This window comes from Lytechinus variegatus, chromosome 13 (assembly GCF_018143015.1).
Source record: "Lytechinus variegatus isolate NC3 chromosome 13, Lvar_3.0, whole genome shotgun sequence".
In the NCBI taxonomy this organism is placed as follows: Eukaryota; Metazoa; Echinodermata; class Echinoidea; order Temnopleuroida; family Toxopneustidae; genus Lytechinus; species Lytechinus variegatus.
In genome coordinates this window covers 20,004,761-20,031,224 of record NC_054752.1, presented here as the reverse complement: position 1 = coordinate 20,031,224, position 26,464 = coordinate 20,004,761, and the positions used below count along the sequence as shown (strand labels likewise).

Sequence of the window (26,464 nt, the reverse complement as noted above, 5' to 3'; positions counted from 1 at the left end):
GCAATGTAGCCAATTCTTTCTTCATAAATATCTCTCAACAATTTGCCTAATAGAACTGTTACAAGGAAGTGACAATTTATTTCACTTACAGTTTAACTGATGACAAGAAAGCTTGGAAGACCGGAGCAGCCCATGTCCAGTACAGACAAAATGTGGTGCAAAATAGCCAGAAATATATACGAAACTGCCACGCCTTGTTTCTAGATGTACATCCTAAACATGCTGTCGTCGCCCTACCCTATCGGCCTAGCTGATGCTACCAAAACCTAGCAGGCGAGCTGCTGCGGCTGCTCTTAGAGAGAACTCGGAGGTCTTGCCTCTCCGATTCCTATAAGCTTCAAGAGACAGTAATGAATTCTAACTCTGGTTCCTCCCATTTAAGAATTCCAATCTGAACCCAGCTACTTAAATATTGCATTCACCTGCTTATAAACAAAACCTTGCAAGAAAATTATATGAACCATCTTTGCATTGAATAGGATCAGAATTTAAAACTTGCAAGAGAGCCCATTCGAAGCTGCCTAATTAACAGCGAGTTAAAGACAGTATGAAACGCACAAATGTAAATGTGACAATAGCCTACTGCATTGCATAACTCTGGACAAAAGGAAAATATTCATGACGAAGACAAAATATTTGGGTCACTGGCATAGATAGACTTGACTTGTGACACATGCTTTGGTGATCTGCAGCTGGCGTATCTCTGAAACCCTATTTTAGTCCAGTCATTTTAAATTTTCACTTGGAACAAATTGCAACAGAATTTATTCCAATGCAGAACGTTTCTTTAAGGTCCAAAGAAGACCATACTAAAAGTCCCAGAAAATCCGAATAGGGGAAAGTGTTCTAATTTGCATAAACATAATGGTTAATTTTGGTCATATTCGCTCATTAAGTTTACGTAGCAGACGACGCCAGTGTATGCTATGTACTCAATCCCGATTACAAATCATATCAATTCCGGCCTCGATATGCTATAAACATTGACTTCCTCAAACTATCGCTGTATCATAAATATCAGTAAGCAAAGATTTATACCACAAGAACATTGTTACTATTAACATTAAATACATGAATTCAATTCTGTTTGGACTGTATTAATTGTTTAACATAAAAGGGTCTAGGCACGGAAACTATCATATGCTAGTCACGTGACATTGTACACCAAAATAATGACATTTTCTGCTTGCTCGATCTCAAAGTTCAAGAGAAAAATAAGATGTATAGCTATTAGACCTGCCACATCCTATTATACTACTATTTAACTGTATACCAAAGTAGTTCTTTTTTCCGTATTTTGCCAATTTATGGGGAAAATCTGTCAATTTGGAGCCCCTGAAGAGGGAAGGGGTCGATCGCGCCGTATTTTGCCAATTTATGGGAAAATCTGTCAATTTGGAGTCCCTGAAGAGGGAGGGTCGATGCGCTGATAGACTAAACCTACTCATCTTTAAGTTTCAAATAATAAAAGTGACTTAACCATATAGCAGAAATGCCTTTTGCCCGAATGGGGGGGGGTCAAAAACTGCAATTTTGAGACTTCGGGAACCCCTAAGGGAGGTATAGGCTTTGCTGAGCCAGCACTTCTTTATTGTAGTTGATGGAGGAAAATCTACTTTTTTTTATCTCCAAGTGGTTACGAAACAATGAAAGAAGTTTGCTATAGAGCAGAAACAACGTTTTGCCTTAATAGGGGCTCCAAATTGGCAGATTTTCCCCATAAATTATAAATAAAATAAGGAGGGGAAAATAGGCAAAAAGGGTGGGGAGACTTAGGGAACCCCTGAGGGGGTAGGCTTTGCTGAGCCAGAACTTTTTTAATCTCTAAGTGGTTACGAAACAATGAAAGTGGTTTGCTATATATATATATATATATATATATATATTATATATATATATATATATATATATATATATATATATATAATATATATATATATATATATATATATAAAAAACATTCTTGCATCAATGAGGGGTCCGAATTGATAGCAAAATATGGAAAAGGGATGGTTGACTTCGGCAAACCCCTGAGAGGTAGGGTTTGCTGTGCCAGCACTTCTTTGTATGTAGCTGATGGAGGAAAATCTAATTTTGTTATCTCCAAGTGGTTCCAAAGAATAAAAGTGGTCTACTGCAAAGGGGGAAACGCCTTTTACCTCATTGGGGCTCCAAAATTTTACAAGAAATGGGTAAAATACGCTTTTGCCTCAATGAGGGCTCCGGATTTATAGATTTTTCCATAAATTGGCAAAATATGGAAAAGGGGTGATTGACTTTAGCGAACCCCGCAGGGGATAGACTTTGCTGTGCCAGCACTTCTTTAAATTTAGCTGATAGAAGAAAATCTATTTTTCCATCCCCAAGTGCTTACAAAACAATTAAATCGGTTTACTGCAAAGGGGAAACGCCTATTGCCTCAATGGAGCTAAAATTTGTGCGAATTTTCCAAGAAATGAGCAAAATACAAAAAGGGGTTGGTGACTTCAGAAGACCCCTGAAAGGGTAGGCTTTGATGTGCCATCACTTCTTTATATGTAACTCAAAGAGAAAAGCCTGCTCTTTTGCCTCCAAGTGATTTCTAGACAATAAAAGTTTTTTTCTTTGTAGCCTCTAACTTTTTCTAAGAAATTTCATTAACATAAAAGTTACTTTCAAATGAAGAAAAAGCCCTTTGCCCACATATCAATTTAAGTAATATACACCTTTGTATCGCTAGACGTCATTGTATTTACGCGTGTTAGTCACACCAACAAAGGCGAGGCAAGACCGATTTAGTTTATTGTACTATCTTCAAAGGCATCCAAGCGATCGCGTTGTAGTCGATATAAAAGAGTGACTAGACACGGAGGTTGGTTTTTGGTGTCACTTTATCGCATAATACATTCGGATGTATTTGCCCTTAATCTAAGCAAGTTAAGACATTAATACTGTTATGAAGCATATCAATTTTTTCGTTGATATATCCCCTTTCTTGTCGAATGCTGATATTTTACATTAGTTGTTGATGCTAATGATAAAACAGAAAGATTTCAACGCACATGCAAATTTTTGACCGAAAACACGGAAATTTTGGCATAATTTCTCACATTTTTCGAAAAATATGAACCGGACAGTCCCGGAAACGATTGCAATCGATTTATGATATCTTAATCATAGTGAATTGCGTATTCATTTCAAGATTTTTCCATTATCTGTACAAAAATATTAAGGATAAGGCATATCAATTAATTTTGGCAGCCATCTTGGATTTATGCAAATTAGATGCCTTTCCCCTATTCGGAAAGTTTGGGACTTTTAGTATGTTGTACTAGGGACCTTACAGAAATGCATTGTGATAAAAAAAAATCTGTTGCAATTTGTTCCAAGTTTGGTCAAAATTTGGGCTAAAATGACTGGGCTATTTACCCGCAGTCCTTCATCCTCTAAGGGAGGGAGCTGTGACATTATGACGTCATATATGCAGAAGGTCTATAGGGAGCCGGGGGGGGGGGGCACTTACATTGACGAGTGGATACCATGCGCGACCAAAAAAACACGTAAAAAGGATGTCTTTTTCACGATAGGGCACGTTACGTACGTAACGTGATAAGGGTGTCAAATACACGAAAATAATTTTTTAAAAAAGGTATCTATTTCGCTAGGAAAATTACGTGTTTAGGGTCGAATTTGCGGGAATGATAAAACAAAATTAAAATGTTTTATGAAGGATGTCCTTTTTGCCCCATCACTTTGTGTTTAGAGTCCGATTTGCGCGAGGTGTAGAAGGTGGGGTCCGATACTAAACCGACGACCGAAGGACCCGTAACAATAAAACATTCCTGTACTTGTTTAGGAGTTCATTTCAGGGAATATTTGCCAAGAGTGTCGTTTTGTTTCCAATACTTGTTAAGGGTAGGGTTTCACACGCCAATACTTGTTAAGGGGTGCATTTTCAGAATATGGAAATTACGTGTTTAGGGTGCTTTTCGAGACCCCCTGGTCGCGCATGGTATCCACTCGTGAATGGAAGTGCCCCCCCCCCCCGAGATAGGGAGTAGACAATAATTTCGATGACTAAAGCCGTTTTTGTTCTCTTTGTGTAATAACCTTGCAGGTGTTTTATGTCACCGTTCCCGTAATTCACCTACTTCTTATTGTCTTTATGATACGCGGAGTAACTTTACCAGGTGCGACTGAGGGTGTAGGCCTATTGTTTTATGTCTTTGAGGAAAAAACAAGAATAAGAACAATCCTCGCAAACCCACGGGTAAGTCTAAGGCTTTGATAAGTGAACATACATAGAGGGTTTCAACACTTTGCAAAGTAGAGATGACGCCCTCTTCGTTCGTTGATATATATACACCAAGATTTTATATACATGTATATATATATATATCTATTATATATATATATATATATATATATGAAAGTTTACCCGACATATCACCTTTGCTGATAGGAGCCCAATATGGAAATGCTATCGCCATCGTTTATAGTCCTCATCAGGGTGGATCCAGGGTGGGGTGGAAATGTGCGGGCGCACACTGTAAAATTCCAACAACAACGAGAGAGAGAGAGAGTGGGGGGGGGGGGTAAATTATCCCAAATCCACAATGTCTTCTTTTGGTAGCGATGACCTTTTCGTTTTTGCTCGTCAAATATTTAGGACAAAATGCTCCCCCTTAGAGAATCCTAGATCCGTGCCTGCTCATTTATTAATATTAGTGACAATTTAATTGCATTAGAAATCTCACCTCAGTGGGTTGAAGGAAAAAAATAATATTCATGCCAAATGTATTCTAGTGTTTGGTATTATATTTCAAACATTGTTTCATACAAATATATCAATTCAAATCAATGATTCATATTACATTTTCTATCATGATACGTCACCACTGAGAAATTGTAATCTGAAATGTTTGTGTTAAGAGGTAACTAGCACAAATATGAAAATTTTTGTCAAGTTTTTATTTTAATTTGTATAAAATATTAAGATACCTGGGGAGAAAATGACACCTAAATATTTTTTTCAGCTCGTAATGACAAAGCGATGTGATGAAGGGGCATACTCATAATACTCATTGTTTGATATCAAATTCGTCGTGATAATGATAGCACAAATATTTCATAAGATACAGTATTTTATAATGTTTGGCAAGTGTCGAACTTGCGTAAATTTATTTGTATACTGCTAAATACTACTACTACTACTATACTGCAAAAACTTAACACTTAACTTATTTAACACCAGCCCGGAATCTGTATATGTCCACACCAGAGAAGTATTGAAACAACTCTGGTTTGGAATCGATCCGATGCTGTTTTAATACTAATTGGTGTTGTATAAACACCTATTTGGTGTATAGACCAAAACGAAACTTGTGTTGTTTAATACTTCTCTGGTGTGTACATATGTAGATTCTGGGCTGGTGTTAAATCAAACACCGGAGTTTTTGCAATGTACAACTACTACTACCACTACAAATACTACTATTACTACCACTACTACTTCTACTGCTGTTATTACTACTGCTACTTATACTACGACTTCTACTTCTACTGAGCCCTTGACTACTGCAGCTACTACTACTACTACGACTACTACTATACTATTATTTATATTATATACTATACTACGTTGTCTCCTAAGCTTCTATCACGATTCTCGATGACCAAAAAGGCCTTGATTATCTTTTTTTTTTCAAACTGAATTAAAGGTGTGGCTAGCTGCTGCAAGAGAGGTTTTCTGCTCCTTCTCGATTGGTCTTGGTGCTTTTACAGCCCTTGGAAGTTACAATAAGTTCGACTACAATTTCTACAGGTTAGTCGCAAGCAATGGTCATTCCACAAACTCTGCACTACTGAACTATATTCTTTGATTCTACATGTATGTGCGCCGTTTGGAAATGTAATTTTTTAAAGATTAACCTTTAACCTTAATTTTGAAAGAATACAGTGCATCAATGAAAAGTTTGAATAGGCGTACACTTTGAAAATGTCCTGGGAATTGAACATGGGGATAATTTTGTAATATGTATTCTTGGGTTAGGTTTTCATCTTTCAAATGAAAATAGAGAAACTGAAGCGGTGTAATAATAGGAGCACTTTTTAAAAGCACTATACAAATCCAGTTATTACTATCATTATTATCATCATCATCATCATCATCATCATTGAATTCAATTCTGGAAGGTTTTATTCTGAATCTAATGTTCAACATATCATTCTTCGCAGCCGATCTGGCTATGTTTGAAGTCCTGTAAGGAGAGTGAAAGCTTTGGAACAAGATAGCTTGTGTGAAAACAAAACAAAAAATCAAAGAAACAGATCAACGAAAGTTTGAGAAAAATCAGTCAAAAATGAGAAAGTTATGAGCATTTGAATATTGCGATCACTAATGCTATGGAGATCCTCAAAATTGGCAATATGACAAAGATGTGCGATGTGTCTTGTGAACAACTCTTCCCATTAATTGCCTCTTTTATCACATCTATCAGAAGATCATGTGTTCTTTCTTTACAGGAGGGCATATGTAATACAGATTTCTAAAGAATACATCATGGATGAAGAGTTTGTATCACTATAAGAAAAAACGAAAAGAGACATTTTGAGGGTATTTTATAGTCCATCAAAAGGAAAGTTGTTCATTTGACATCACACATCTTTGTCGCACTGTCAATAAGGAAATCTCCTTAGAATAAGTGGTTGCAGTATTCAAATGCTCATAACTTTCGCATTATTTGTCCGATTTTTCTCAAAGTTTCTTTGTTCTTATTCTTTGATTTTTCTGTCTCGGCACAAGCCTACTTGTTCCAAGGTTTTGTTCCCTTTAACATTTAAAGACATCAACAATGAGGGTACTATTTATCAATCAACGAACGTAGAGGGCAGCAGACATCAATAATACTGCAACGTGTTGCTGCCCTCTACGTTCGTTGGTATCAACCCACACTGGGAGCAACTTGTATGATTGAAGCCCTTTCAATTTTAAATGAAACCTGGCAGAAAATCTGACTTTTACCGCTTTAATAAATTTCCGTCCTATTTTATGAAACCAGTTTGTTGGACTTCTACAATATGGAATACCATCGATTTTCCAGGGAATGCATGTAATCAAAGGGGCATTCCTTAAAATATGTATGTCTGACCCCCTATAATTATGTGGGACCTTCATATTTTTTTCTTTTTGTCTCTGATTTCCTCTTCTTTTGTTATGCTCTCAAATGACCATGCCTTGGTCAATTTATGAAGTGAAAGACCTCAGAAAAATGAAGGTCGCACTGCAAACAGGTTGATTATTTTTATGGAATTGCCCAAAGGCATAAAACGAATCAGGGATGTGCAAAGTCGTTTGGTTTATTATCGGGCAGCTCCAGTGTCTGTTAAAGGGGAAGTTCATCCAAACGAAAAGTCGGTTAACAAAAGGCAGAAAAAATAATTTTAAAAATGCTGGTGAAGGTTTTCGGAAAATTCATCAAAGATTAAACAATTTATTAAATCCCCAGCCCCTCATTTTGACGTCATATACGGGCAGCCCACTAATATGTTAATGGTTCTTGATTTTGTTTTTCTTCCTTTCTTTCTTTCCTCCTTTCTCTCTTCCTTTCTTCCTTTTTTCTTTCTCCCTTTCTTCCTTCCTTCATTTCTTTCTTTCTTTTTTCATGAGCGGGTGTGAAGTGATACGTCTATTGAAATACTCAAAGTACAATAAAAGCCATTTTCAATTTTCTGTGAAAATGACAGTTCATTGGTTTTCCACCACATGATAATGGAAAAGTTGCTCGCATATGACGTCACAAATCAACAGATTAAAAATTTAATATTTTTTATCATTTGATGGATTTTCCTAAAACTTTCACCAACATTTATTTTCTGCTATTTTTACAATAAACATTTTTGTCAGGGTCAACTTCCTATTCAAGTGATTATCTCACGCTTGTAAGATTGCATCTAACTTTTTGTAATATTTTTTTAACCCCGTCACTTCAATAACTTTTGTTCACACGTTTAAACACCTTGTTAAATCGTTTTAAACAAGCCCGTCACTTTATTGTTTAAACTTTAAAAAAAACGGGCTTAAAATTTATACAGCGTTTTGACAGTGTACAGAAGTATATGAATCCCAGTGTCATCACAAATTTTCATTGTTATTTTTTCTTTAGGGATAGCATGATCGTTACGTTTCTCAATGTGATGACGAGTATTTATTGCGGTGTCATCGTATTTTCATTCATTGGCTTCGCATCCAACGCAAGCTATTTACCACTAACTGTTAATTCACTAGCCGTGCCAGGTGTGTATAATGTGGGAAATTAAAGTCTGTCATATCAAGGGAGTTTTTGCAACCGCTACGCAGACACTATCTGGGCGGTAGAGAGTCTACTGTCAAAATCCAATCATGACAAATAAGTCTTTGTCGAAAATTGGTGAATCGAAACAGCAGTGTCTTCCGTACGTAACACTGGACAAACGACATTGAGATTTCAAGTACGGTGTTGACCTTTTGGTGTTGGTGTTAGGTCAATTTTTACACGATTATAACACCAAACATAAAATGAAGATGCTCCTGAAAAGTAAGTCACTAGTTGTTGAGGTGTTAATAATGTGAACTGGATCAGTTTCGCAAACTCTGATATAAGTTATAGAGCCGAGCCAGGGAAAGCAATCCAAATTTCAACACTAATACCAACACCGAGGCCAAAACCGGACTTGAAAATCACCCATTATATAGTCAACTTTTCGTTGGCTCACGTGTTTTTGACTAAGATAGATTTACTATGTTGTAGAATCTGTCAATGTTGCAATTGCAAAAACTCCCTATTCCGTTTGTGTTTCTGTTTGTGGTAACTCCCGTAGGAACTCGGCAGGACAGCATTTTCTGCTGGTAAACGCCAAGCTGGTATATAACCAATTACCTTGGAAACATTTTACGTCTAGGTTAATCAGTCATAGTGGCTGACGTAATAGACGACAAATATCACTCTTGGGCCTTTTTATCAAAGTGGAGACAATGGCAGAGTTGGGATTCGAACTCGCAACCTTGCGATCATTAGTCCAATGCTCTAACCACTGGACCACACGACCTATCATGCGTTTATCATTGTTCCAGTTGATTACTCGATTATATGAATATGTACACAGCAAAAACTGTGGTGCTAACCGGAGTACATATAGGACCACACCAGTTTATTTTACACTGGTGTTATATAAACATTGAGTGTTTGTTTAACACCTATAGGTATTATTACAACACCTTTAGTTGTTACATTTACACTCTTTGGTGTTATATTTAATCTCTAGTGTGTGATTTTAACACCACAGTTTTTACAGTGTATGACCTAAAACAATTATGATGTGGAGGATATTCGGGAAAAAATGCGTTTTACAGGAAAATCCTACTTCTTCCTATAAAAATATTTGTTCGGGTGCCTGATGAAAATTATTATTATAGGCCATTTTTTTAAAAATTTCATTATTTATTATGTATTTATCTGTTTATTATAATTTTTTGGGGGGGGGGGGGGGGTCGGGGTAAATGTAAAACAAGTGCCAAATCATATCCATTCACAAGGTTCCTAAGCCAAGTGCTTAAAAGCCACTTCGAGAGGAAAATAAAAGAAATCGCCAACTGGAGAGAGGGTGACAGAATTTTACGAAACAATGTCAAATTTGTATTCTAACGATTAAAAAAAAGTGCAATAGCCATTTATCATACATGTATGATCGAGTATGTATGACGAGTGGGTAGGGGCAACTGTATCGTTATCAACTACACATCTACCCCGGATCTACCCATTACAAAATATAATTTATGGTAGCCTTTGTCGACATGGTATAAGGTGAGTTATCTCGTGATGTCGACATGTAAACTTCGTGTTGTTATAAGTCGATTTTTTTTTACATTAGCCCCGTATTACAAAGAGATACGATATCCAATCAATCTCAACTGTATGGAAATCCATCCATATCATAGTTGCGATTGATCGGATCAATCGCAACTCTTTGTGAGACAGGGCCCAGATATGTGTACATTTTTTTTTTTTTTTCAGGTACTTATCTATTTTATCAGGTCTTTCCACGTGCGTTTCCTCTAATGCCTGGATCAAGAGCGTGGGCATTTCTATTCTTTTTGGTGGTTCTTCTGATCTGGTTTAACTCTCAGGTAATCGGTGACGATCTACCAAGATTATACACGAAAAGGCGATTTCATTACTGGGTAGTAAATGTACTTGATGGAGAACGAATATGTTTTCATTAGAAGCATTCGGAACTTACGTTGGACTTTTTCTATGCCCTTAGATATGTTACTATACAGGTCTTTATCCAGTGGTTGATTATAGCCTTAAAAAACACTCAAACTTCACCCAAGTTTTTTTTTAGTTAGGCTATTCAAAAATGATAAATCTTGACAATTCAAATCTTCTGCGTTGTTGAATTTAAGTTGGGTTCTTTTAGTTATTTTCTATGTGTGTGTGTGGGGGGGGGGTTGGTTCCATACGCCATGCTTACGCCACTGTGTGGGCATCTAAATCCCAGATTGTCAACGAAAACATATCTCTAACCGTTACGTTCTGTACTATAGTTTGTTACAGTGAAATCGTTCATTGCGTCTGTCGTGGATGTGCTCCCTTCGTGGCTCCAAGGCGGATATTACCCCCACATCGTCGTGTTTGGACTCTGTGTATTACAATTTCTAATCGGTATTCTCATGATTACCGAGGTAAGCCATTCTCATCTCTTCTTCACTGAATCGCCATAAAAAGAATAAATGATTAGGACTACTTCATTCAGTTATCATATATCAAACATACTTGCTTCAAAAATTTGGTTTTCATGAAATAGGGAAAAATAATTGCATCCATCTTCATCTGGTGTGTGTGTCGAGCGATTCCATGATGTTTGCTCCGGCGACAATTGCTCCGATTGAAAATCTGCACATCAAGCCAAACATAAAACCTAACCTTCAAAACTTAACAAACCTTAATCCTTATCTTTTCATTATTCTGAACCAAAAACTCTATTACAATCCTAATTCTGACTCTATGCGGTCTGATGTATATATATATATCTAGACAGGAAAAATTGTCGCAGGAGTAAATGTCGTGTCACCGTGGTGGTTGTTGAGCGTTTATTAATGCTACTGAAAGATACACACCTAGGCTAACATTCTGAAGTCAGGTTTAACTTAGACCGAAGTCTAACTCTGCTGAAATTATGGGGAGCCAAAATTTAAACAATCTCTTTAGATTGCAATTTCTTATTATTACTTTATTAATTCCTTTTGCTTTCATAAGGAAAATACTTCATTTTATCATTGCCAGACAAATATGAACAATTTGAGTGTCAAATGAGTTAATAAATTTGATGTATACTGTAAGGGATTCGTGCCCCAATTGGCTCTCCATACTTAACTACAACTTTAAATAAGGGTTTAATTTAAACCTGTCTTCAGAATAAGGGCCTAGTCTAGCTATGACTTCATAGCAACATTTACTTCCTAATTTTACGATTACGGTAATAATGTGATTACGTTAACTTCCATGCAAAGCTTGCTGTTGATTGGCTGGTTAGCCTGTTACCATGTTAGAAACCATAAAGGAAGGTTATGGTACCAATAGTAAGTTCTTAGTAAAAATGAACCGTAGAAGAAAAAAAAATGATTCATTTAACATTTTGAATGACCGTCATATCTTCATTGTAACAAGTAAAACTATCATATTGAAAATGATAACTGTACACAACGCCCTAACTTCGAAAGGTTTGAGGGGGGATGCACCTGTTACACCATTGTCGATGTATACGACTCGTGTCGTTTACAGGTGGACGTAAATTTTGGTAGGCACTTAATACTTCAGTTTGAAAGGACACTCGTAAAATGACGTCACTCTCGCCGATGAATATTCATTAGATTGTGGTCGTGTGTGTTCCATACAAACATGCACACAGAAGTGCATACATGCAGAGAGTTTATGAGAGGAACATTGGCTCCAGAGAGAAGTTGTCAATAACGTGTGTGTACTATTCCATGCTGTCCGCATGGGAGAGAGTGCATGGCAATTCGGTTAAACGAAGTTTCCGATATAAAGAGATAATTACTCTATGTACAGTAGACGTATACTGTAATAGAGGCAAATGTCAGATCAGGGGAGGCTGGAGTACAATCAGGTTTTCTTTTTGTAAGGGAAGAATAGTGTATAATTATAGCCAATTGATCTAAGTAAGGGAAGTGAACAATGATGTTTTTTAAAAAGAATGGAATATACCTGCATGGTGAAGCCAATTTGAAAGGAGGTGAGGCAAGTTTCAATGGAGGTTATTAAAAAAATAAACTGTACAACACATTATAGTGAAGCCAGTTTAAAAGGAGGTGAGGCAGGTTTCAATGGAGGTTTTTTATAAAGAATAAACGGTACCACACATTATGGTGACGCCAGTTTAAATGGAGGTGAGAAAAGTTTCAATGGAGGTTTTTTCAAAAGAAACTGTACCACACATATCATGGTGAAGCCAGTTTAAAAGGAGGCGATCAGTTTCAATGGAGGTTTTTATAACTGTACTCTGAATTATGGTGAAGCCAATTTAAAAGCAGGTGAGGCAAGTTTCAATGGAGGTTTTTTAAAAAGAATAAACTGTACCACACATTATGGTGAAGCCAAGAGGTGCTGAGGCAAGTTTCAATGGATTTAAAAAAAAAGAAAATTAGTGTCATACATATTATGGTGAAGCCAAGTTGAGAGGTGTGGCAAGTTGTTTGTTGCATTAATCGGCATTGAGGCTGATCAATAACTATTTGATGCAAGACTAAATGACCTTTGTGTTTTATTCAGTATTGTTAAAATGTCTCATATCATTCTGAACATAATTTGCCACAATTTTTGCTGCCCACATAACAATTTTTGCTGCCCACATAACAGTCATTGTAGATGTTTGTGCATAAACCTGATTAGAATGCATGCCATTAGCACACAGTACTTGCCAACTTTTAGTATCTTATCATCTTTTATCATGATCCTAGGCCTGCCAGTACTGAAAAATAAACGTATTTTAAACTGTATTATAGTGTATATTTTTATTTACTCAAACTGCAGTTAATACTTGCTGTTAACTATTGTAATTATCACTTGTTCTTTTTAACAGCAAGAGTATGTTGCTATATGTGTCCAGACACCCCAATACCAACAGTAAATACATTGATTTAAAGATTCTCATTGATCTTGAACAATCACATCCTAAGCTGTAAAATGATTTATCTTGATAATATTGATCAATAATATCCCTCGCTAGTACTTGATTGAATGCAGAAGAAGTTTGGTGAGAGCTTCAAATAAGAGAACAAGATATGGGGTTCACTTAAGCATGCGATGTGTAATATGTAGTTCAACTACTTAGCAGTGAGCAAAACACGGATATCGAAGTCTTGTATTTTGTCTTCAACTTTTACAACCTCACATTTTGACAGTATGAAGAAAAAAAATACTTTTTTGGATAACCCAATGTTCTAATATACGTTTGGAAAACCGAATTACTATTTTGGTTATTTTCTACGAACCTTCACTGGCAACTTATTGTTGATATTTGGGGGTGCTGGCCAAATTTCGTTATGTTGAGAAAAATATCAAAGAGCATATGAAAAAAAAAAATTTATGTAAAAAAGCTTGCCGAGCTGCTAGTATTTTCGTCTCTTGTACTATTTCATGTTACTCTGATAGATTTCATGTTGTTACACAAAATGGGGTTTAGTATTCAGAACAACCTTAACTTTGCCTCAACCACAACAGTACTTGCCAAACTGGATAAATCAACATTATCAAGCTGTGTAGAAGAACTTCATGATCATATAGATACCATTAAGTGCATACATATGTAATGTCTTTCAAGCTGTATGACATAGATTTTCTTTTCCATCCAATATCAGCTTCTATATTTTTTAAGCTTAGTATTTATTGTCATGTTGGCAAATTGTGAAATAGTTCATGTTGAAATATGTTGTATGACCTGTCATGCAGTTTTAATGTTATTTTTTAAGAAAATATTCTGTCATCATTTTCAGTACATATACAAGGTTTAAAAACTGTATCTTATAAAAGTTTATTCAATGTATGCCTTTACCAAAGTTGGCCATAAGCACAGTGGGTACGAACTATCACTGAAGACAACAGAGCAATCGCTCAAAATATATGTATAGCCTTATAAATGTGCAAGTCAATAAAATCTACTATGACTACTAGTTTTTCTTTGTGCAACACAGTCATATTTCATTTGGATGAATTAAAAATTGAGTGGTGTGTTGGGGTAATGCTATGGTAACTGCAGTTCTGTTGTACTCTGACGGTTGGTGTTGTAATGATGTGATTGCCAGTGTGTGGACGTCATGTTGTAAGAGAAAGTTAAAGTGAGTGTTTGCTTTGAAATGGACTCAACCCATGAAAGTTCAACTTTGTGCTGCAGAAACTGGTGTGGTAGTGGGATAATAATGATGATGAGGAACAGGGTACCCCAGTATTCAATGCTATTCTTAAAGCCACAATTTTAAGTATATTTTACTCAGTATTTTGCTAGAGTAAAATACTTATCCATCGTTGGTATTCAATTGCATTTTTTTGGCTAAGTATTTTGCCTAAATGTAAGTCGGCCATCTACTAGACTTAAGTCTGCATATCCAAAAATGAAACGCACAGAAATTCATTCATACATTTGGCACTATTTGGATAAAAATTTATAACATCACAATGGGTATTAGTATTTACCTCATTTTGGATAAGGTAAATTCTGAGATCTGATCTGCATGCAAGTTTAAGCATTTTGTTAAGCCAGCCAAATTGCTAAGTAAAATACTAATAAAATCAAAACTTAGAAATTAAAAGGCGGCCAAGGTATTATTTTTTCTCCAGAGGACATGTACAGATTTCTTGTTGACAAAGGATGACATGATTATTTTGCATAACCTGGCTTATAAAAAAATATATTATGTATATTCCATTTCAGTGATAATTGGATTTTGGGAAGGGGATTTTTACGTATTGGGGGAATGGAAAAGTTTGCTTCTACATAAAATCCATTCCATTCCTCACCTCTCAAGTTGGCTTTACCATCATTTGAAGTACAGTTTATTCTTTTTAAAAATCTCCATTGAAATTTGCCTCACCTCCATTTAAACTGGCGTCACCATGGGTGGTACCCTTTATTCTTTTAGAAAACCTACATTGAAACCTGCCTGACCTCCATTTAAATTGGCTTCACCATAATTTAGAGTACAGTTATAAAACCTCCATTGAAACTTGCCTCACCTCCTTTTAAACTGGCTTCACCATAATGTGTGGTACAGTTTATTCTTTTTAAAAAACCTCCATTGAAACTTGTCTCACCTCCATTTAAACTGGCGTCACCATAATGTGTGGTACCGTTTATTCTTTTTAAAAACCTCCATTGAACCTGCCTCACCTCCTTTCAAACTGGCGTCACCATAATGTGTGGTACCCTTTATTCTTTTTAAAAAACCTACATTGAAACCTGCCTGACCTCCATTTAAATTGGCTTCACCATAATTTAGAGTACAGTTAATGAAAAACTCCATTGAAACTTGCCTCACCTCCTTTTTGAACTGGCTTCACCATAATGTGTGGTACAGTTTATTCTTTTTAAAAAACCTCCATTGAAACTTGCCTCACCTGCTTTTAAATTGGCTTCACCATAATTCAGAGTACAGTTATAAAAACCTCCATTGAAACTTGCCTCGCCTCCTTTTAAACTGGCTTCACCATGATATGTGTGGTACAGTTTCTTTTGAAAAAACCTCCATTGAAACTTGTCTCACCTCCATTTAAACTGGCGTCACCATAATGTGTGGTACCGTTTATTTAAAAACCTCCATTGAAACCTGCCTCACCTCCTTTTAAATTGGCTTCACCATCATTTTGTAGTAGTTATAAAAAACTCCATTGGAACTTGCCTCACCTGCTTTTAAATTGGCTTCACCATAATTCAGAGTACAGTTATAAAAACCTCCATTGAAACTTGCCTCGCCTCCTTTTAAACTGGCTTCACCATGATATGTGTGGTACAGTTTATTCTTTTGAAAAAAACCTCCATTGAAACTTGTCTCACCTCCATTTAAACTGGCGTCACCATAATGTGTGGTACCGTTTATTCTTTTTAAAAAACCTCCATTGCAACCTGCCTCACCTCCTTTTAAATTGGCTTCACCATCATTTGTAGTAGTTATAAAAAACTCCATTGGAACTTGCCTCACCTCGATCCTTTTAAATTGGCTTCACCATCATTTGTAGTACAGTTATAAAAACCTCCATTAAAACTTGCCTCACCTCCTTTAAAATTGGTTTCACCATAATACCAGTACAGTTTTTTTCTTTTTAAAAACCTCCATTGAAACTTGCCTCACCTCCTTTTAAATTGGCTACACCATAATTTGTTCTTTTTTAAAAACCTCCACTGAAACCTGCCTCGCCTCCTTTTAAACTGGCTTCACCATAATGTGTGGTACCCTTTATTCTTTTTAAAAAACCTACATTGAAACCTGCCTGACCTCCATTTAAATTGGCTTCACCATAATTTAGAGTACAGTTAATTATAAAAACCTCCATTGAAACTTGCCTCACCTCTTTTTAAACTGGCTTCACCATAATGTGTGGTACAGTTTATTCTTTATAAAAAAAACCTCCATTGAAACCTGCCTCACCTCCTTTTAAACTGGCTTCACTATAATGTGTTGTACAGTTTTTTTTTTTAAATAACCTCCATTGAAACTTGCCTCACCTCTTTCAAATTGGCTTCACCATGCAGGTATATTCCATTCTTTTTAAAAAACATTATTGTTCACTTCCCTTACTTAGATCAATTGGCTATAATTATACACTATTCTTCCCTTACAAAAAGAAAACCTGATTGTACTCCAGCCTCCCCTGATCTGACATTTGCCTCTATACAGTATACGTCTACTGTACATAGAGTAATTATCTCTTTATATCGGAAACTTCGTTTAACCGAATTGCCATGCACTCTCTCCCACGCGGACAGCATGGAATAGTACACACAGTTACTTATTGACAACTTCTCTCTGGAGCCAATGTTCCTCTCATATAAACTCTCTGCATGCATGCACTTCTGTGTGCATGTTTGTATGAAACACACACGACCACAATCTAATGAATATTCATCGGCGAGAGTGACGGTCATTTTACGAGTGTCCTTTCAAACTGAAGTATTAAGTGCCTACCGTAAATTTTCATATTTTCTGTGTGAAAAAGGAGGCCATTTTCTATGATGATCATTATACTTATATTTTATGTATGTTTGTTTTTCAGGGTGGGGCAAATATAGTACTGGACTACCTAGATCTTAGGTACTATCAAGTGTATTCATTGCCCCTCGTGTGGATCTGCTTTCATGAGAGTGTCGCTATCGGATGGTTTTATGGTAATACAGTAGTTTTTTATTTGGTATACTTTTAAATTAGTGTAAATGATGATAATGATTATGAAGGCGCTCGTGTAGATAGCCCAGCGAAAACACAAAAAACTGCACATAATACATGTAAACAAATTCTACAATAATATTTTTGATCTTAAATAACAAAATGTACAAACATATTACGTATAGAATACTAGTTTTCATAACTCACCAAAATTTCCGGCTACATCCTGGCCTGGAACTGCTTGTTGCTCCGTTCACTGACAGTTTAAGGGACGATTAAGCCCTGTCAGCTTACTACTCATAGGAACTTTATCAAATGACACTCATAGGAAGCCATTCAGATCAGTGAGTGATACAAAGCGCTGCTATCATTACCCCGGCTTTAGCTCGAGCTACCACCACCGGCGCTCAGTACATGCAAGGAATTACTCCTGTCTGGTACCCATTCACCTCACCTTGGTCGAGTGCAGCACAGTGTGGATAAATTTCTTGCTGAAGGAAAACACGCCATGGCTTCGATTCGAACCCTCGACCTTCTGTTTCAAAGGCAAGAGTCAGAACCACTAGACCACCACGCACCCATCTATCATTACATTCCAATCTATATTGCATCTAACACGGATTATTGGTGGATCGATGGCAATTAAATCCCTGGGTCTCTGTTATCCCTCTCCAGCTAAACCGTTTCACATGTGTTCATCTGCATAACAGCTAAAGTCCGTCTAAAATCCATCTGCATTTTTTTTCTTTTGCTTTGGTTCCTCCTACACAAATTGGCAAGACATCTCGCATACAATGCGAAAGACATACGGTATGCCCCGTGGGCATTATGTTCGCCTCCCCCCCCCCGAAATGGGGATAAGTTTTCAAATCATTCTTACATTGTTAGGACATTATACCGAGGTGGTGATGATTATCAGATTCTATTTATTTTCAAAACCTGAATCTATTATAGACCAATATTTTGATAAAAAATCTTGTTTTAATGGAAAATTTAAAAATTCATTTTGGGGCGCAGGTTCCCTGCACAGAGTGCAATAATATAAGAATCTATGAAGAGGCGCGCTGATTGACTGTTCCTTCCATATTACAAATGCGCTCTCGAGATCTACGACGACGCTCCTGATGCTCTTGTGGTTGTAAGAAAAATCGTCCCAAATCGGACTGGTGTCGCTGTTACCACGATAGGAACACCTAAAATTTTGCACACGAACCGCAAATCTAAGGTCACCGTTGAGGTCGTGAAAAGTCAAAATTCTATCATGTCATAAGCAATTCAAATTCACGACCCTTTATGTTTAAAAGGCGAGCGACGGAACCAGCACCCCATAGCAATAAGTTTAAAAAGATGCAGTTTTGACTCTTGCCTTTAAATCAGAAGGTCGTTGGTTTGAAGTTCGAACCCTGCGTTGATTTCCTCCAGGAAGAAATATAATACCCGACCCAAGTGAGGTATTATACAGATATTGACTGATGGGGTGTGTAATATAAATATTCTTTGGACCGCCGGATTTGTATTTTCCCGAGGGGTTATATTTTCCGAAGCGCGCAGCGCTGAGGGAAAATATGATCACGAGGGAAAATATTAATCCTTTAGGTGGTCCAAAGAATTTTTTTTTACACATCCCATCAGTCAATATCTGTTATATTAGATAGCCTCTAATGATGAAGATAAAGTTAGGCCTAACGATGCGTGCAGCATGTTTATGATATTCACAGTGATTGATTGAACTGGTATAGATCTAATGTCAGATCTTGATCTATAGATATCTAAGTAATGTTAGTCTAAACACAGTGAATGACCCTTTTCTAATCAAGTCAACTTTGTTTAGGCCTAACCCTAGATCTAACTCTAAGTTCGAGCCCAGTCCAGGTCCTGGACCCAAGGCAGGTCGATAATGCATGGTAACATCTAATCCACAAGAGGGCGCCATACACGTAGAAAAATATATTCATGGACCGGTTGGTCAATATATTCATCGAAGGTGGACCGGCTGGGAAAAAACATTGATTTTGATCATATCACGTGACGCGCTACGGACCAATCGCTCTTGACTATCTATCTTGGCTATCTAATATATTTATTTATTAAAACGATTACCTCGTAACAGCTAGATCTGCGGTCCAGAGAAGCTGCATTTATAGAGCCTTTATTGAGGCCTCTTATAAAGTAGTTAGTCAATGATAATAGCTATATTATAAGCAAATATAATTATGACTCATATCACCAAATATATTATCATTATGATGACCCTCTGTTCATTCTGATTTTACAGGATTTAGACGGTTCTCATCGCACATTACAGAGATGTTAAAATGGCAGCAGATCCCATGGTACTTGATTGGCTGGATTGTCACGTGTCCTATTCTTTCTATGGTAAGCCAAATGCCAGAGAAAGAAGTCGTGAAGTCAAACTGATTATCAGGACCCTGTATCACAAGGCTCAATAACTAATCGTATACATTAGATTTTTTACGACTGATTGCATTTATAGTAATATTAACTAGACTTAATCAGCTGTAATATCAATCGCTAAGTTGCGTATGTTATCATATTATAGCGTAAAAGATAGACATATTCTGTTTTAAGTGGGGTATCATTCATGCCCTCTCTTTAGCTGTCACATGTTATTTTTCTTCCTTTTTTCTTCTCTCTTATTATTGCTGAAATAGAATATGATTGGAAATTGACAATTATGGCGGTCGATATGTGATACAGCGCTAAAACACTCTTTTTTTACGTGCTTTATTGTTTACTCCTGTCATTGGATCCTTTCATGCCCGCATACTATATACATAATATATGCCGTTCTCCATCCCCTGGGGAGCATTCAAAAAAGAGTTCAAAGACTCATTTTTTTTGCCTGCTATACAGACTTTCACATCATACCGGGTACCCATCAGTGGCGGATCTAGCTGTTTGCTATAAGAGGGAGGTTTGACAAGTTTGACCCAATAACGATGAGCTGCGACGTGATGCATCTTGTCCCCCCCCCCCACCCCCTCTCTCTCCCCGTAGATCCGCTACTGTTCTGCTTGCGCGACTCTCGTAAACAGAGAAGAGATGTTGGAGTTCAACCCTAAATTACTTTTTTTTTCATTCATTTTTAGGGAACTCGAAGTAAGTGTGTAGGCCTAACGATGTGATTTTGTTTCATTGCTCCTCCTATAGCTTGTGTGGATTCTCGACATTTATCTTCTAGTGTTCGACGAGGTTCATAGTGACTACTGGAACAGTCAGCTTCGCATGATCGGCTATATAATTGCAGCATCTTCCATGATATGGATTCATGTTGTGATGATATACACAATTGTCTACCAATTGGTCAAAGGGGATGGGCCTATTCTCACGGTAAGATGGAATGTTTAGTCTTAGAGACTAAAATAGACGAAGAGTAGACTAGGTCTATCAAACAGCTTCACCTTCTCTCAGATAGGTTGTCTATATGCTTTGTCCCCTACAGCCGAGTCTAACTGCCATTCAACCCACTTAGCATTTTTCTCTCATTTTCTGTTAGGCTATACATGGCACTGGGAAGCGGGGTTGCTGGGAGTTGCTTCAGCGCTTCCCAAAAAAAATCCGTGGGGGTGCTGCGTGTATTATTCTCTATACAGTGCGTATAAACATGATCAAATGGAACAGTTTTGAAAGTCGACTATGAAAAATCGGTTTCAAATCATGATATCTATATTTTTGATGTTAATAGATGCTCCGAAATCTTATCTCTGAAACGCAATTTAAAAACTATTTTTATTCATGCTTGAGCGAACACGGGACGTCTCTGTCGGAGGTTCAAAAAGAAGCTTGCACCATGAAGGCAGAATATGAGTAATATGATCAGACTTCTTGCTAATCAGCAGACTTCCTCTTAATCTTTTCATTATCTGTGGCATGATTTTCGAATTATGCTGTCAAATTTTATTTACAAATTTATTTATTTATTCATTTAAACTTCTTTTACCTTTGAATTTTTCTTCATAAGTATAAGAAAAGACGACTTTTTGTCAACCCAAGCAAGAAGATTTGCATTATTAATTGGGAAAATTGTAATTATTAAAATCCTTTTATTATTTGAAACAAATTATGTTATGGAACCTTTAAAAGACATGAATCAATTTTCCAGGGGTTATTGATTCATTGACCAAGTTTAATTGTATGCTTGACAGGACAAACAGGGAGTGATTCATGTCTTTCAGTGGCAATGGTGTATTGAGTCAATTTTGAAGGAGCTAGATATGGCAGATGGGTAAAGTGTATTAACAAGTTGTGAGTGAGCGAAGCGAGCACGCAAATATTTCCACTTTTATATTACAAAACAAATTTTGTGATAGATTTTGACATAATATTCAGAAAATGATATATTTTTTACTTGTTATCTTTCCTTTTATTTGCTTTCCACTTTTTCTTGGTCATGATTTTTTTTTTACTATTGAGGGGGGAGCGTAGCTTCCCCGAGCCCCCGCCCATCTGTGTGGCACTGTTCAAAAGACATCATAACCTTTGTAGCACACAATGAAAGGATTTTAAAAAAAATACACCCTCTCACATACTTCGGTTGAAAAAAAAAGTTTTTGCTTGAAGAAGGAATGTCGAAAGCTAAAAGAGAACATATTAAAAATAACCAACAGATAAATGAAAAAGTTGAGAGGAAGTTTGCTGTTTAGCAAGAAGTCCGATCATCATAATCATTTCATGCTCTACCACTGAGCCACCATGCCAATTTCCAATATTCTTTTGAATGATTTTAATCACCTCTTTATCTTCACTGCTAACATTTTGTAATGTTGCTTTGTTCGACGTCACTCGAGATTTGACGAGAAAATGTTTTTTTTTTCTCCACCCCAGAGGCTGAAATTGGCCTTCCGCCCCGCTGTTACACCAAACCACGACAGAGAGGGACTAGTTGGAATGGAAATGACATAACGTCATAAAAGACACGAAGGAGGTGGGGGCGATCAGAGGGTGGGCAACGACCCAAGATGGCTCGATTTTAGAATAAAGACCAATGCCCCCTCTTTTCCTCTTATAGCTTTTCTCTTTATTATAGTCCCCCATTCATTGTTTTCCTGTTCCCCGTTCTCCCGTAAATTATGATGATGATGGTGATCGTAATAGTAATAATCTATAATAGTTATAAAAGATCAAAGAAGGCCGTCGCCCGCTGCTCCTTGTGACTTCGCCCCAGCATTGATGTCTGCCTGTGAGCGAAACCTTATTATAGCTACATAACTTCACGATTTCTCCTGAGGACGACAAGAACACACTTGTCGAAACGTCGAGATTGGTGGTCCTTTTCAGGACCAACACTTGCTCAAGAGAGATACATGGTGTACCGTGAAACCTACTACACGTACTATTCTTCGCCATGGAAACCTTCAGAAGTTATATTCACGAGCAAAGACGTTGAAAACTGAAATGAATCAAATTCAGGAATGAAAATTCAATGGCCCTCGACTTTGTCAAGTAGGAAAGGGGGATAAGGAAGGGGTAGGGGAAATGAAAGAAAGCGAGACCTAGGAGAATAAAAAAGATGAAAGGTATGGTCCATGTTACACTTTGATTTATCTCATTCTTAAAGTACTTTTGTAATCTGAGCCACTGAAATTTGGCATACCCCAAGTGTGTGTGTGTTTTGGGGGGTGGTATCATTGTGTGGTAGGGAGTATGGGGTGCGTGGGTTAGTGAAAGATTATATATATGCAATCTTCCTCTTAAAGGCTTGTAGAGTTTCATGAAAAAAGTAGTTTATTTGATTTGACATAATTTTGATATTAACATGATATTGAGGTAATTTCTTTTTTCACAAAAAAATGTTTCACATTGTTATAGAAGAAAAAATTGGCAGTTTGATTTCATTTGTAATCATTTTTAAAATATTTGTAATCTCATTGATATTGATATATTTATTTGTTTGATTGTTTATTGATTCTATACATGCAAAGAATCTTTATTCATATGAATTGTGATTGTCAATTTATTGTTTTGAAAGAGGAAGAAAATAAAATATTATTCAAAAAAAATAACGTTTAAATTTTCATCAAAATCGGATGTAAAGTAAGAAAATTAAAACATTTTAAAGTTTCACTTATTTTTCACAAACAGTGATATGCACAACTCAGTGACATGCAAATAAGACAGTCAATGATGTCCGTCACTCACTATTTCTTTTGTTTTTATTGTATGAATTATACAATATTTAATTTTGTACAGATTTGAAAATAGGGACCAACTTGACTGAATCATGCAGGTTTAGTTCCACCTGTTCATGGAGGAATCAATTGTGGTTCTCTTGACAATGAGGAGAAGATTGAAATATTTCATATTCATGTAATAGAATACAACAGAAACAGTGAGAGGATGACGCCATCGGTCTCATTTGCATACCGACCAGGATGTGCGTATATATAACTGTTTTGTGAAATTAAGCAAAATTCTAAAATGTCATAAGTGTCTTATTTTACATCTGATTTTGATGAAGTTTTCAGTCACCTTTTTGTTGGGGTGGACTTGTAGATTAGAATTGTGGAGATATAACATTTTAGAACATTCATTTTTTTGTACCAAATTATTGGCTACATTTTACTTATTCAGACATAGGTAACAAAAATTGTAAATCATCTTTTAAACAATACCTACCCCCCCCCCCCCCCCATTTTATCATTTCTCTTGTTCTTCTTTCTAGCTCCCTCGTCTTTCTGTAATTGTTCTCCTTCTTCTTCGTCCTCTTTACTTATCTGTCCTCCCCCTTTCTGTTCAATCCCTTACCCCTATCCTCCATCATGTCTACCCCTCTCTCTCCCTCTGTTTATTTTCTTCTCCCTTTTCAGTATCCCCTCTCCTCCCTATTTAACAATCGCGCCTCCTCAATCTGTTTAAGTCTCTGTACGGTGGGGATAGTTCTTGATTCTCCCAAATACCCAATCAAACTATAAATAATTAGGCCTATGTCTCTAATCCCCCCCCCCTCTGCATTTCATTTATTATCTAATATAAAAAGATGCCTTTTAATAGAAGATGTGAGGTGTGATAAGTAGTTTAATGTTTTTATGTATAATGATAACAATGAATATTTATACCCAGATGTTGTCATTTATAAGGCTGTATTTATATGAGTATGTCAACAGGTTGCTGCATGTTGATTCCTGTATATATTTACTTCTTGTGTTTTTCTATGAATACATGTAAACAAGATGAATTTCTGTCCAGAATTGAATAATATTGAACGAATATATATTTTATAGAAAATATAAGAATAAATGATTACACAATGCATTGATCGCCAATTACGATTAATAAATTCAAATAATTATCAAAAGATTGTCATATTTTTTTTGCTTATTCTTCCTCCTTGGTCTTTGTTCATATCTCATGTATCGTTGACAGTTAACACGTAGGACTAATTGATTCCCCCCCCCCCCAAATGTAATACAATTAACTGTGCGGTTTATACTTCTCGTCTTTCTTACAATGACTTTTGTATTTATCAAATTGTCCAATAATCCAATTGTCTGATCGTGGGTGTCGATCGGGGAGGGGGGGGGGGTATATCCCTCAATATTTCATGTCGAGGGTTGCCTGTGTTATCATCCCTCCAATAATTTAAAGTCGAACACAATAATGATGATTATTATGGTAATAATGATTGAATGATAATGATGATAATAGTAATAATGATAATAAAAAAACTAATCATAATGAAATAATGATAATGAGAATAATAGATAATAATAGTAATCCTGATTATCATGATGATGGTGGTTATCATATCACGCATAATTACCAACGGTATTATTTCTCGTAATTTGATCAAGTTTATTCTTACTAAATTAAACCAATCCTTTCGAAAACTGTTACAATATTGATGGAAAGAAAATAAGAATAAAAATAAAGAATATTTCAGGATAAAATAGAGAAGCATGTTCACTTTTCATGTTGTTATACAAATTATTTCTTTTTTTAATTTACCCCTCCCGCGACCAAGCGGTTAGGGTGTTCCCTGTTTATTTTACCACCCTTTTGAATACCACTTAATTTGTGTCGTTTTTTTTATTAGGGTTCATGATATAAAGTAAGTGGAGAACAAACAAAAGAAATGAGAATCGAAATTCAAAAGAGTGCATTTAAGAGGCATATAATGATGAAAATAGTTAAGAGCCCTCAGAGTGGCTCATTTTAGGTCAATTAGAAACATAACATTATACTTAAAACTTTAATCTTAAAGGTCAAGTCCACCTCAGAAAAACGTTGACTTGAATCCATAAAGAAATATCAGACAAGCATAATGCTGAAAATTTCATCAAAATCGGATGTAAAATAAGAAAGTTATGACATTTCAACGTTTCGCTTATTTCTTAACCATGTTAAAAAAATGGTTATATGAACGAGCCAGTTACATCCAAATGAGAAAGTCGATGATGTAACTCACTCACAATTTCCTTTGTTTTTTATTGTTTGAATTATACAATATTTCAATTTTTACGAATTTGACGATTAGGACCTCCTTGCCTGAATCACAAAATGTTAAAATGATGGAATTCCACCTGTTTAATGAAACTTCATTTCACATGACAATGACGAGAAAAAAAAATATTTCATATTTCATAGAATAAAGTACAAAAAACAGATATAGTATGTTGAGTGAGCGATGTCATCAGTTCCTCATTTGCGTACCGACAGAGATGTGCATATTATATTTCTTTTGTGAAATGATGCGAAACTTTAAAATGCCGTAACTTTCTTATTTTACATCCGATTTTGATGAAGTTTTCAGTGTTATGTTTGTTGAATTTTTCTCTTTTTATTCAAATCAAGTTTTTGTTGGGGTGGACTTGTCCTTTAAGGACTTTCCCCACTGACATTATGACGTGGGGCTTGGAGCCATGTACCCAATCCCCCCCAAAAAATGTCGCTACCGAGAAAGGAGAAAAGAAAAAGGTTGAATATGATAAATGTTTCAAACTATGTCAAAATCTGTTACAAAGTTTGATCCTTTTTCATTTGAAAGGTAATATTTTGCTTTGCTCGCTCGCAGGTTTTCTTTTCTAAAAATAT

At 36.2% G+C, this 26,464-nt stretch overlaps 1 protein-coding gene across 1 annotated transcript in view; it reads left to right on the top strand.

Annotated features, from left to right (window-relative positions):
- Positions 1-22,642, top strand: part of LOC121425952 (sodium- and chloride-dependent taurine transporter-like) — a 34,789-nt gene extending 12,147 nt beyond the window's left edge. Inside the window, exons 3-11 of the mRNA XM_041622080.1 lie at positions 4,097-4,249; positions 5,700-5,803; positions 8,145-8,275; positions 10,032-10,144; positions 10,565-10,702; positions 17,304-17,415; positions 19,689-19,789; positions 20,585-20,764; positions 22,259-22,642. Of these exons, the coding sequence (XP_041478014.1) occupies positions 4,097-4,249; positions 5,700-5,803; positions 8,145-8,275; positions 10,032-10,144; positions 10,565-10,702; positions 17,304-17,415; positions 19,689-19,789; positions 20,585-20,764; positions 22,259-22,336 (1,110 nt within the window). The 3' untranslated portion in view covers positions 22,337-22,642. The remainder of the gene's footprint in view (positions 1-4,096; positions 4,250-5,699; positions 5,804-8,144; positions 8,276-10,031; positions 10,145-10,564; positions 10,703-17,303; positions 17,416-19,688; positions 19,790-20,584; positions 20,765-22,258) is intronic.
- The last annotated feature ends 3,822 nt before the right edge of the window (positions 22,643-26,464 follow it).